General features: G+C 45.1%; 1 protein-coding gene across 3 annotated transcripts in view; it reads left to right on the top strand.

The window, feature by feature from the left end:
* The window catches only part of UAP1 (UDP-N-acetylglucosamine pyrophosphorylase 1), a 32,434-nt gene extending 21,743 nt beyond the window's left edge, over nucleotides 1-10,691 (top strand). The window contains exons 6-10 of one of the 3 annotated variants that reach the window (XM_084636677.1): nucleotides 370-513; nucleotides 1,565-1,753; nucleotides 2,669-2,716; nucleotides 6,822-6,888; nucleotides 8,566-10,691. In XM_084636677.1, coding sequence (XP_084492803.1) covers nucleotides 370-513; nucleotides 1,565-1,753; nucleotides 2,669-2,716; nucleotides 6,822-6,888; nucleotides 8,566-8,658 — 541 coding nt within the window. In that variant the 3' untranslated portion in view covers nucleotides 8,659-10,691. The remainder of the gene's footprint in view (nucleotides 1-369; nucleotides 514-1,564; nucleotides 1,754-2,668; nucleotides 2,717-6,821; nucleotides 6,889-8,565) is intronic. The other 2 variants (XM_084636679.1, XM_084636678.1) reach the window with 2 other exon arrangements.
* Nucleotides 10,692-12,086: the final 1,395 nt, after the last annotated feature.

The raw sequence follows: 12,086 nt of genomic DNA, 5'->3' as shown, positions 1-12,086 counted from the left end.
CAGCAGGAGGTGAAAGCACTGGTGTACCTGGGCTTCCTCCACTCCAGCTGCACAACCTGCAGAGGAGGTTGTGAGCCTGCCAACACTCCCAGAAACTAGGGAAGATGGGGACAGAATGGTTTGATCCAGGGGGCATCAAATGGGGGACCAACAGCAGGAGGAGGGCAGGTTGTAGGGAGTTTAGTTTTTTGTATTCTGGCCATAGGGTAAGCAAAGTGCAGGTGGCTGGGCAACCAAAAGAAGAGGCAGCTGGGAGGACAATACACCCCCTCCCAGCTGCTCCTGGACCAGAATGATTGGAGGACAGTGGTGGCTAGAACGTGCTTTCTAACTGTAGGAGGTTTTGATTCCTCTTTCTTGCCCTGGCAGCATTTATGAACCTCAGCTGAAGCACCATGTGGCCCAGAAGAAGATTCCATACGTGGACATCACCAGTGGGCAGTTGGTCAAGCCAGACAAACCGAATGGCATCAAGATGGAGAAGTTCGTCTTTGACATCTTCCAGTTTGCCAAGTATGCCCTGGGCGCTGCTGCTTGTTACTCAGGTGGTAGAATACTGCAATAGCCTCTTCCCGGGGCTGCTCAAAGGAGGAGCAGGACATGCTAGGTGCTACTGGCAATTACTGTGTTGGTGTTGGTATGCTATAACCCAGCATGGACCCGGCTGGCTTGGCGGCTGCGGTCTCCCAACAAGGACAACATGGCTTGATTAGAGGGCTCCTCCCCAGTGCAGAGTTACACTCTGGATTCCATTACAAACCGTGTAGGAAGCTGCGCTGTCACATGCAGATGATGTGGCTCTCAGCAGTGTCGGGGAGGGCTAACTGTGGTGACTCTGGCTGGTACATATAAGGATTCTGGGTCCAGCTGCAAGAGCCAGTTTTGGTGCCCAGTTCTGTCCAGTCTTCGTTCCCTGGTTTGTTCGTTTGCCTCGTTGCAGGCTGGCAGCTGCCCTGTCACCTGTCTGGTGCACTTGGCACTGCCCTTTAGCCAAGTGAGGAAGCAGCAGGGCAGGGTTGGGAAGTTCTATGCTTCCTGCTCTGGCCCCCACGTGGTCTCCCATTGTGGGCTGCTGTCACTCCCTGCCTCAGGTTGGGGAGTGGGACCAGAAACACTCTTTCTGAGGTAGGCCATTTTCCTGGAATTGGGATGAGAAGCTTCTCCCTCTGAGGCACTGCCAGCCATCTTGGTCACACCCTCTGTTGGGCACAGCCTGAATCATGGAGCTCTTGTCAGAGCAGATTGGTCTCTGGACTGACAAAAGCCACCTCCAGCAACAAGAAAAATGTGTGTTACTCCCCATGCTCAGAGCAGGAGACAGGCTCAGGGCTGTAAGGCTTAGGTGGCTATGGACTTACCAGACTGAGTGGGTGCAGTATCTCGGCCCAGAGGAGCTAATTGTGAGGCCACTGGCATTATCTGTGCTGCTGGTTGCTGGCAAGTCTCTGGGATGGAGAGAAGCAGGGAGGCTTCCTTCCAACTCCAGACAAGCAAGAATAAAGGGAATCTGTAGCAAAGCTCTTCTCTTTGACACCAAGCCATTCCTGCCTTATCCCCACTCCAGGCAGTTTGTGGTGTACGAAGTGCTGCGTGAAGATGAGTTTTCTCCTCTGAAGAATGCAGACAGTCAGAATGGGAAAGACAACCCCACCACTGCCCGACATGCCCTTATGTCGCTGCACCATTGCTGGGTCCTCAATGCTGGGGGCCACTTTGTGGATGAAAATGGCACCCGTATCCCTGCGATTCCCCGGTAAGTTGCTGTTAGCTGCCCTACCCTGCTCCATCCCCAAGGAGCAGTCTCCTTTACCATCTCAATGGCTGGTGGGAGCGGATCACATTCCCAGTTTGCGATCTAGTCTTGGTAGCACAAGAGAGCCCCATTGGCTGTCCTACCAGAGAGTACTCTTCCTGCCCTCAGGGTTTAAAGGCTCCTTCTGGAAAGGCTTGGCTGCGTTTGACTCGTGTTGTCCAGTTGACGTAGTTCTGTTACTCAGCTGAGCACCTGACTTGAGTAGGGGGTAGTGGCTGGTCTGTCTGGTCTGTACATAAGAGAATTCTTTTCATCCCATGGATTCAGATCAGAGAAAATATTAGCAAATAGTTCCCAGCCACTGTGCAACCATTCAGTAACCAGCAAACAGATCCTCCAAGAGCCTGTGCAGACTTGTTACCTGGAGCTGATGGCTAGCTGGCCACCACTCAATAGTGGTCAGAGTGCCGCCCACAAGTGAAATATGGCTTGTGGAGCTCTGCCATGTGGTCCAAGGCCACTGCTATGGGCAGAAGATCAGTGTTGTATTGCTAGTCTCCTGTAGGCCGACCTCTGCATTAAAGGTAGCTGCATGCAACTTTGCTGGTGAGAGCTGCCCTCCCCTGGCTCCTGACCAGCTCAGGCAGTTGGGCTGAGTTTGTTCAATATGGTGAAGAGGTTACTAGAGTTCTCCACTACACAGCCTATCCGAAGGAGCAGCTAGAGTTATTATGCATCCTCACCACCAATTGTACTCTCTGCTGCTGGCCATCCCTCTCACAGCTCTCCTCCACAGCCATCACTACTAGGGGGTTCCAGGAAGGGGCTGACAAACCGCTTTACCTCCTAACTTGGTTTAGTTCTCTTTCAGTTTGTTTCAGTCCTCTTTAACCCTTATTTATTCCCACATAACAGCTTCACAAGTGGAAAGCCAGATGCCATCACAGCTGATGTCAATTGCAAGTAAATATCCAGTGCCAGGCTGTGTGCCATGCATGGTGATGGGGCTGTACTTAGGTACTAACAGGCTCTGCATTTCACTGCAAGGCCAAGTGCCTGGTGAGTGGCAGTTCGCACTGGTTGGTGTGCACCGCTTTCATGGTGACTGGCTTCTGGTTGGGAGCTACTAACAGAATGGTAGCGAGGGTGCATGCTGGGGAAACTGAGAGCATGTCCTGCTAAAGAATCCTGTATCTGTTGCTTCTCATGGTCACTAGATCCAAAATCAATGATTTATAATATTCCATGTGTTCTTGCCTGGACCTATCTCAAGTCCAGGCCTGTGTGTGTTCATTCCTATTGCTCCTCTCAACAGTGAGACTGAGTGGTGTAACTTGAGGCAGAACTTAGCCTGGCAGTTGGAATTTGGGTTTACAGTTTTGCTGATGCAGGAGCCAGGAAAGACTTCAGCTCCCTTCTGTGGCTGTGCTGTCTCTCTTTAGTAAGTGGATCTGAATCCAATACACACTGGGAATAGGTGAGAGCGAACCATGTGAAAATGGCATGAGAGCTCTTCAGGGCCTTGCAAAGTAGGCACGGGTTCATTGTGGCCTTCTGTCAAACTGTTCTTCCTGCACCAGAGGCTGGTTGGAACTCTAGCTACCATCAGCTGGCATTTGAACTTGTACTTCCAGAGAGTCTATGTATTTCAAGCCATAAATGGAGACCATCTTCTTCAGTGTTCATCTCAGGCCTCACACTAGGGAAACTAACTGGAAAACCGTTTCCTTAAAATGTTAGGAATTGGGGCTATTTGCCCCAGGAGCCTTGTCCTGTACGTGTTTGAGATAAGGTCTGCCTTGAACTCTTTAGGAGACAGTGGTCATTCAGACTTGCTGCTTGCTTCTGTGATTCATTTTAAATGCTATTCCTAGGGGAATTCTGCGCCACTGCGCACATGCAGAAACATGTCCCTTCTCTTTGCTTTTCCACAGAAACCATTTTCTGTGGGGAAGCAAAGAAGCTGCACCAGTGCTCACTCACCACTCCCTGGCAGCATGGTTTTGTCTGTTTGGTAAATCTTCACCCAGGGGAAGGAAGGGGTCTGCCAGAGGGGGAGGAGTATGACGACTGAGGCAGCGTTCCTGTTCCCCCTCCCCTTCCCCTGCACAGAGCAGCCAGGGCAGAGTCAGATCAACCCCCAGAAACCTTCTGTAGCTATAGGAAGCCTGCAGGGGGCTTGGCAGGGAAATCTGGGTTCAGGGAGTGAGTCTTGGTGGGGTGGGGGTTTGGGTCTGCGCAAGGTTTGGTTGGGGGGGGGGGAGATTTAGGGGGTGTCCAGCTGCATAGGGGTTGGGTGGACAGGGGGAGCAGCTCCCCATACAGTGACCCCTCCCCTACTTCCTGGCCCCGTGACTCCTCAGCCACTTGGGGAGGGGTCACTGTACGGGGAGCTGCTCCCTCTGGCTGCCCAGCCCCCATGCATCAGAAGCCCCCTCTGCACCCAGACACCCCCACCTCCCCAGTCTCGCCCCCGCACACTGAGCCATAACTACCTTCACCTGGACTCCACTGCAGAGTTCCATTCCCCCTGCACCCAGAACCCCCCAGTGAGCCCCTGTGCATCCAGATCCCCTCCACTGAGCTGCCTGCACCCAGATGGCGCTACACAGAACCCTGATACTCTTGAGGGAATTCTGCATCAAAACGTTAAATTTTTATTCTGCATATTTTGTCAAAACATTCACACCATTTTAATTTTAGCAATGTAATACTTGTCAGCAAATAAGTGGTGTGATTTTGTGTTTTGACAAATAAAATATCCAGAATTTAAAATATTGTGTGCAGAATTTTAAATTTTTTTGGCACAGAATTCTCTCTGGAGTAACACGCTGATTGTGCTGGTGTCTGACACTCCACCATCAGTGAAGATGGAGTGTTTGATTGTGAGCTAAGAGCTGGACAGAGAGAGAGAGACACACACACACACCCCTCTTTCCCGCCCCCCCCCCCCCTTAACTGCTTGATCTATGTCAGGTGATAAGGGTGATCAGTCATTGTGAATCTGGGCAAGATAAAAAATCAGTAAAGGAAGGGAAAACATCGCTCTAGTACTTTTTGGTCAGCTTGTCCAGCAGCTTGGATTCAAACTTTTCCATTCCCACATAACCGTTAAGGCATGGGAGAGAGTGCCATGCTTATGACTGTGAACACTGCTAGATCTGCTAGATCTTCCTGAGGTCTCATTTAATAATCAGCATAGCCCTACATGTACCCAGCCACATAAAGAGTGGAATTGCTGAGTCTGACATGCTTATGTCCTGGCCCTTTACATGTAGAGGGCCACATCCTTTTTCCCGTTCTACCAACCTCTCCAGCATATTTCCCCCTCTACTTCTGTCCTGAGATGCCATGAGTTCTAGTTTCAGAGTCAAACAGATTTCCTGAGGCTCTCTTGGCTGTGCTTTGAAATGGGGTATGGTTAAAGAGGGGTCTTTCTGTTTGTACTGTAGTAGTACCTAGAAGGTACACCCATGTGATCTAGGTACTGTACAAACACCAAAAATCCGTCCCTGTCCAGAGAGCTTAGTCTGTCTAGTGCTTGTGTTTCCTATCACCCAGAATCCACTTAACTCTCATATAAAGCCCTTAATGATTCTGGTTGCCCTGCAGAACCAGTACAAGTTGGTATTTGTATTGCAGAAACAGAAGACCACAGCTGAGATCAGGGACCTGTTGTGCTAGGTGCTGTACAAATGTAGTGAGCCAGCCCAGGCCCTGCTGCAGATCTTAGTCTAACTAGACAACAAAGGGGGGCAGGAGACAGGCACAGATATGATGGGACTGCCCATGGGTCACCCACCAGGCCAGTGGCACGGCTCGTGATAGAGCCAGAGTATCCTGCGTCCCAGATCATGCTGCCTCCTAGAGAAAGTGGGATTCTGTCCTCCTTGCACTGCATCCGGTAATGACTGCCACTGCCAGAATTAGCATTGTTCAACACAAAACAGAGAATATGGCCATTGAACTCATGTTGAGCAGCTCTTTGCTCTGGAAGTAGCCTCACTGATTTAGGTCTAGTCTGCACTAGAAAATTAGGTTGGCATAACCTGAGCAGAGTTGTTAAGCTGACCGAAGTCCTTGTGTAAACAGCAATAGGTGGATGGATGTTGACCTAGCTACTGTTTCTCAGAGAGATGGCTTACCTACGCCAATGGGAGAAGAGCTTCCATTGGTATAGGTGATGTCTACCCTGGAGCACTACAGTGGTACAGCTATAGCATTTTAACTGTAGACGAGTCAGAAATGCAGTCCTCAAGCAGTCCCACATCTACCACCTGACTCATGCCAAGTAGTATCTAGCCTTCAGGTACAGGGGTGATAATTACAAATTGAGTAAACTGGATCTGAGAGCCACTCAATGGTGACTAAATATGGGACAGCAGTGGACAGGAGATCAGTACTTTTTAAAGCCTTCTAAAATCTGCTTTGGAAGCTCTCGCAGATCCATCTCATGTGACTTCCTGGAAGAAATTTCATTTTAAAAAGGTTAGCAAAACTTTAGATGCAGCTCACAATTGTTTGCTTCTTCTGACTCCAAAAACACACCTCCAGCTTCTGAATTGGACTAAGAAAAACCCTGGCATTAGGCCGGAGTCCCTGCATGCCCCAGAGACAGTCTGAGGCACCCTGAAACAGCTACACCTCATGCACCCTTACAGACAAGCAGTCTGATACAACATGGGGGACGGGCTGATCATGCAGAAACAAGAGAACAGGATCACACTGTGTCACTTCACTGGGTCTTCCCCAATCAGCCACTGCCTCTGTCTCAGGCTTAGCAAGCATCAATCCTGCATGCACAGTTGAGGCTTGATGAACCTGTGAGCGAGCCAGGCATTGGAAGGCAGTGCCTGAGTACCAGCCATGTTCATTCCTTAGTATACTGCACTTGCCCCTTTCATTGGCATCAGGGACTAGTGAACACACACAGTTTGCTTATACAAAGTGCAGCTGCTTACACCTGGAAGGCTGCTGGCGTTTAAGGGCTGAATTCTCCAGGGCTCTTACTGATATAGTCACCACAACTAAAAGCATGTTTAACACAACTTTTCTCTTTCTGCCATAGTTTGAAGGACGCTAACGACTTGCCCATTCAGTGTGAAATTTCTCCTCTCATCTCCTATGGTGGAGAAGTAAGTTTTCCCCCCCCACCCCCTTCTTTCCAGCTGAAAATGCATTTGTAGACTAGCTTAATGAAGTTTTCAGGTGACCGAGTGGGTTGTGCAAGTTATGATCTGTCTCAGAGCAGGCTCTGTAATTGAAGGGGGAGGAGAGAGAAGGGGAGGGTAGAGTTGGCTTGTTAGAGACTCCCAGAATTTCTCCTGTTATGAGGTTACCCAGGCTTTACTGAGTTAGGCAAGGTGCATCCTTGATGCTCTGGAGGTGGACTGTTTGTCTATTCAGGGCCTGACTTTGCCCATGCCTAGGGGAGTCTGCTTTGTGTGCCTGCTCAGCAGGCAGATATGCTTTGGCTTTCTGGAAATATCACCCCTTCAGCTATTACTTGGTGAATATGGCAGTGAGTCTGTTATCAGAACAGTCTTACAGGTCACTGGTATGTCCTACTGTAACTGGATGCATCAAAATTCTGCAACATCTTGCAGTACATGGTGCTGCCTCTTACGTAGGCCGCAAATTAGTAGCTGAAGGGAGTATTGCTGGATTCCCTGTGCAGCTTAGAGCCCTTGCTTTGAGTTTCATTAAGACCAGCTCAGCGAATCGGAAGCTGGCACTTATTGTAAAGAACCAATTCAGTCCACAGGACAGCCCCTTTGACTGCTGGAATTACACACATCAGTTCCGTACAACTTCCCTCTTGTGTCCTGTCCACCCTACCTTTTAACTGAGCTGGTGACCAGTTACTGCTGTGGCTTGCTCTAAGCAGCATTGGCCAAACTTGGCTGGGAACCGTGGTGGCAAGGTGGCCCAGGTTGACACATCTTTACGCAACTTGTACCCTATGGTCAACTGGGCACAGAGCAGATGGGGACTGCCCCAAGACATTTTCTGGCTTGGCCGTTCCTCCTTGTGCAGGAAGACTTCCCAGAATACCTTGCTGCAGATATTGCTCTGCATACATGCCCTTTGTCAGAGCTGCTCAAACTCCTCGAGAAATCCCTGAAAAACCACCCTTAGGCAGCCTGGTAGATGGGACATGCCCCCAGAGCTGTGATGCTAGGAGCCCTGCTGTTTAGGCCAGTGGTATGTGTACCCATGGGGGTATGCAGAAGTCTTCCAACTCATCTAGATATTTGCCTAGTTTAACAACAGGTTACAGAAAAAGCACTAGCGATATTAGTACAAACTAAAATTTCATACAGACAATGACTTTTCTACTGCTCTGTATACTATACATTTCAGTGTAAGTACAATGTTTATATTCCAGTTGATTTTTCATAATATGGGAAATAAGCAAATTTGTCAGTAATAGTGTGCTGTGACATCTCTATTTTTGTAAGCACGTAGTTTAAATGAGGTGAAACTTGGGGTATGCAAGACAAATCGGACTCTTGAAGGGATACAGTCATCTGGAAAGGCTGAGAGCCACTCATTCAGACAAAACAGAACCTTGTATCTTACAACTGGTTAAGATGATGATTATAATCTTTAGTTAAAGGTTGTCATGCGGATGGGCACAGAGCATTAACTATTTAACCAAAGCTTTCTGCTCTGGAATGTCACTTTAATTTGCTCACCCCACTTAGTTAAGTATCTAGGTTAAGTTTGCAGGTAGAGCCATTCTTAATGCTGCTAAACCTACTGGGCTGTAGTCACCTGCTTCTTAACAGCAGCTATTTTTCTCCTTTTAGGGTCTGGAAAAGTATGTGGAAAACAAAGAATTTCATGCCCCGTTGATCATTGATGAGAATGGAATCCATGAGCGGGTGAAGAACAGTGTTTAGACTCTTCTGCAGGAAGCCAGCAGACCCAGCATAGCTTGTGACTTCATCTGTGAATCCAAACAAATGAAGGTTGTAGCTGTAAATGGTAGGGGCTGGTCTTGTCCTCTGAATTTACTGGCTTGTGGCACATTGTTTTAAATTAAAATAGAGACCATCTAGTCAGTCCCCTGAAGTTAAGTACAGATGTGGTATTGCTCTCCACACTTGAAGCATGGGCATTTTTTTAAGTGTATAAAATAATAAACAATTGTACATGCTGAAGGGTTTTTAATGGTACAAGGAGAGGTTCATAAATCTTATCTTTAAAAACAAATAGGATCAATGTCACTGTCCACATTCTGCCTTTTTAGGGTCATCATTTTGTTAGTACATCTGTTTTGGCTTTGTGTACACTAAATTACTAGGTTTTATGTGCATGGTATTAATGTATCTGGGTGTTGGGAAGTTATGTTAACTGATTGTATTATGCTCTTCCCACAGTTCTGTTCACCTATGTCAAGTATCCCACAACACTGCAAAGCTGAAGTCAGCTTTGGCATTAGAAAATAGGAAACCTGTCAAAGCAAAGCTGCATAAATACCTTGTACCAAGTGCAGTTAGGGAGTACTTTCCTGGCTCATCAACACTTGCAATGTAATATTCAGAACAAGATATGGAAAAGTATAGGGAGGTACCAAGGACAAAGCTGGCACAAACTAATAGGTTAAATTTAAACTTTAACTGGATGTGCATGGGTCATTTAGCTTGTAACAATCACACTGTAAACAGAAGTGGGTTTGAGGGCATATCTTTGAAGCCCATTTGTCCTGAGGTCATGAGCTAGCTAGTTGGATTTGGAGTATCAGTCTCAGAGATTGGACTTTGGGGGTCCTCGCTAAATCAGGGAAAAATTATATTGTTACTTTGGCAAATAACTGGTTAACAGATTATGGAAAGCAAAAACTGCCTTCTGGGCATAAAGCCATATTTTTAAGAATATTTAAAGATTAAGTAAAATGTTTTCTGTGCAAAATACCCAGATGAAGCAAAGGCTAAGTGGCCACTATTTGCAACAGAACACTATTTTGTGCTAAAACGCCAGGTAGACATATAAAAATAAGCCATAGCAAATGAAAGGGAGAAACAGGATGTTTTAAAGCATGTTGTCATACAGTACAAAAGACCATAGCAGTGATTTGGTCACATTAAAGGCAATCCAAAAAGTGATCCATTGAGTCATGTATGTAATTTTGTTTAAATTGGAGATGGAGGGAAAAGGCAAAAAAGGGAGAAGACAAAGAGCAGAAAGGAAGGGCTGTTTATACAGTGACACACAGTCTATTATCCAAAGCAAGAAAGGGCACTACTGTAAACAATTTGGAGTACAGACAAAAGCAGTAGGCACTTGGGAAACAAATACAGGTTTTGCAGGCACAGGTAGCAATCCCCATGCTCTTCCCGAAGCCAAGATAAAGAACAGGTCCTGGCTCTCAGCCCTCCCCTGCTTCTAATGCACAGAACCACTCCTCTCCCAGCTGATGATATAACTTCTCTAATATTTTTACTTTTGGTTCTAGTTTTTGTCCTTTCTCTGTCCAAATCTTCCTTTTCTTTTGTATTCTTCACTTGGCTCAGTTTGCTGAACTCACTGCTGCTGTCTGCTTTGAAATGCCCTACCAGAATTAGTTAGTTATCCCTTGGCTTGTGCTTACTTCCTTTCCTATATCGATTGTCACTTCCCTTCCTGCAATTTAAAAACTAAGTGATAATTATTACAGAAATTCCTGTTGGAGAAAGAGACAAACAAAAAGAAACAAAATTACCAAAATGCCAAAGGTAAAAGCTTTACTTTAAATAAATTCAGTAAAATGAATTTTAACCCTTCTGGAATTCAATACCTAAAAATATAGTTGCCAAGCAACAGAATGCTAACTCTGCTTTTGATCCTAAAACTGTTTTTCTTTAACTAGACACTAATGAATACATATTGATTTCTTATTTCTGTATAGTAGTATTCTTAAAGTAAGCATATTGTAAAGTAATGTAAGTTGCCTTGACAAATTAATATGGGATTTTAATCAATTAAGTTTTTAAATAAAATCTGCCTAATTTTTATTTTGTAGCATACCTTACTATAGTAACTTTTAATGCTTCATCTTGTATATTTAACAATTTTGGTACTATTTGTCTTTAATTGTAAGTAATCCTATATGTCATGTTATCCTGTGTGTCATGTGACTATTCTTGCTTTTATTTTACTATATATTTCAGTTTTGTTGCAACAAAATCAATTTTGCACACATAATTATAAAAGTGTTTAACATTAATGGTACTGTTTTGATATTATGGTTGCACTTCATAATACCACTTCAGTTTTTCTGCAAAGTTCAAAATGGGGTCGGTTTATAAATGTGTATATTTCTGCCTCAAATTCAACTGCAAACAAAATGTTTTAAAACTGTGGGGAAAAGGTCAATATTAATGCAAAAACATTTAATAAGATCATAACTTTGTTATAAACTTAGTTGCACCTTTATTAAATATTAAAATAGTTAAGTTTAATAACCAAGTGTTTAAACTAATTTTCTCATTATGTTGCATAATGTTAGCCTAATAAATTTCAGCAGATTTCTCTCCCAAGCACAAGTAAATGTCATAAGAATTTACCAAGAATTTATCAAATTTCATTTAAACTTCATTTTGCTTTAATTTTTATGCTGTTTTGTGCTGTGTTAACAATTGTTATAAAAGTTTTTGTGCCTTAAAATTAAGTTGAATAGCTATAACATACAAGTTAACTAACAACCTTGGATAAAAATTGTTGCTAACTTTCTTGCTAAAACAGTGCTCTGGTGGTAGATAGGGAGGAGTGCAATTAATCTCAGAACATTGTGAGCACTATCTTGGCATGAAGCACTATATTTATTATGGAAAACTGATGCACATGTTAAGGAAAAAAGACATTTATGCAAAAACTGCAAAAGCATCTAAAACAGGTATATGTGCTAATGAACTAGGAAACTCAAAACAAACAGCAAAAATTTTAATAAATGTGTAAAAGAAAAATTAAAGAATAGAAAACCAGGCCCCATGTCTGTCATAGCCTGGGCCGAAGCATAACTTGTTTCAGCGATGGCTTGGTCCCTATCACATTGTGAACAAACTGAGCTCATCTGTGTATAAACTTGGGTTACTGGAACCAAAAAATTTAGAGAAGTCAATCATATTAAGAACATAAGAATGACCATACTGGGTCAGACTAAAGGTCCGTCTAGCCCAGTATTCTGTCTTCCGACAGTGGCCAGTGCCAGGTGCCCCAGAGGGAATGAATAGAACAGGTAATCCAGGGATACATAACTAACAAAGAGAGAGCAACTGGGAATATTAACCAACATAAGCTGTTTAAGGGTGCATACCACAGACTGGAGCCACCAGAATATGTCAGTGTG

The sequence above is a fragment of the Lepidochelys olivacea genome, assembly GCF_965140295.1.
Source record: "Lepidochelys olivacea isolate rLepOli2 genome assembly, chromosome: 8".
NCBI classification, from domain to species: domain Eukaryota; kingdom Metazoa; phylum Chordata; order Testudines; family Cheloniidae; genus Lepidochelys; species Lepidochelys olivacea.
The sequence above is the reverse complement of the archived record's forward strand: the minus strand, read 5'-3'. Positions and strand labels throughout refer to the sequence as shown.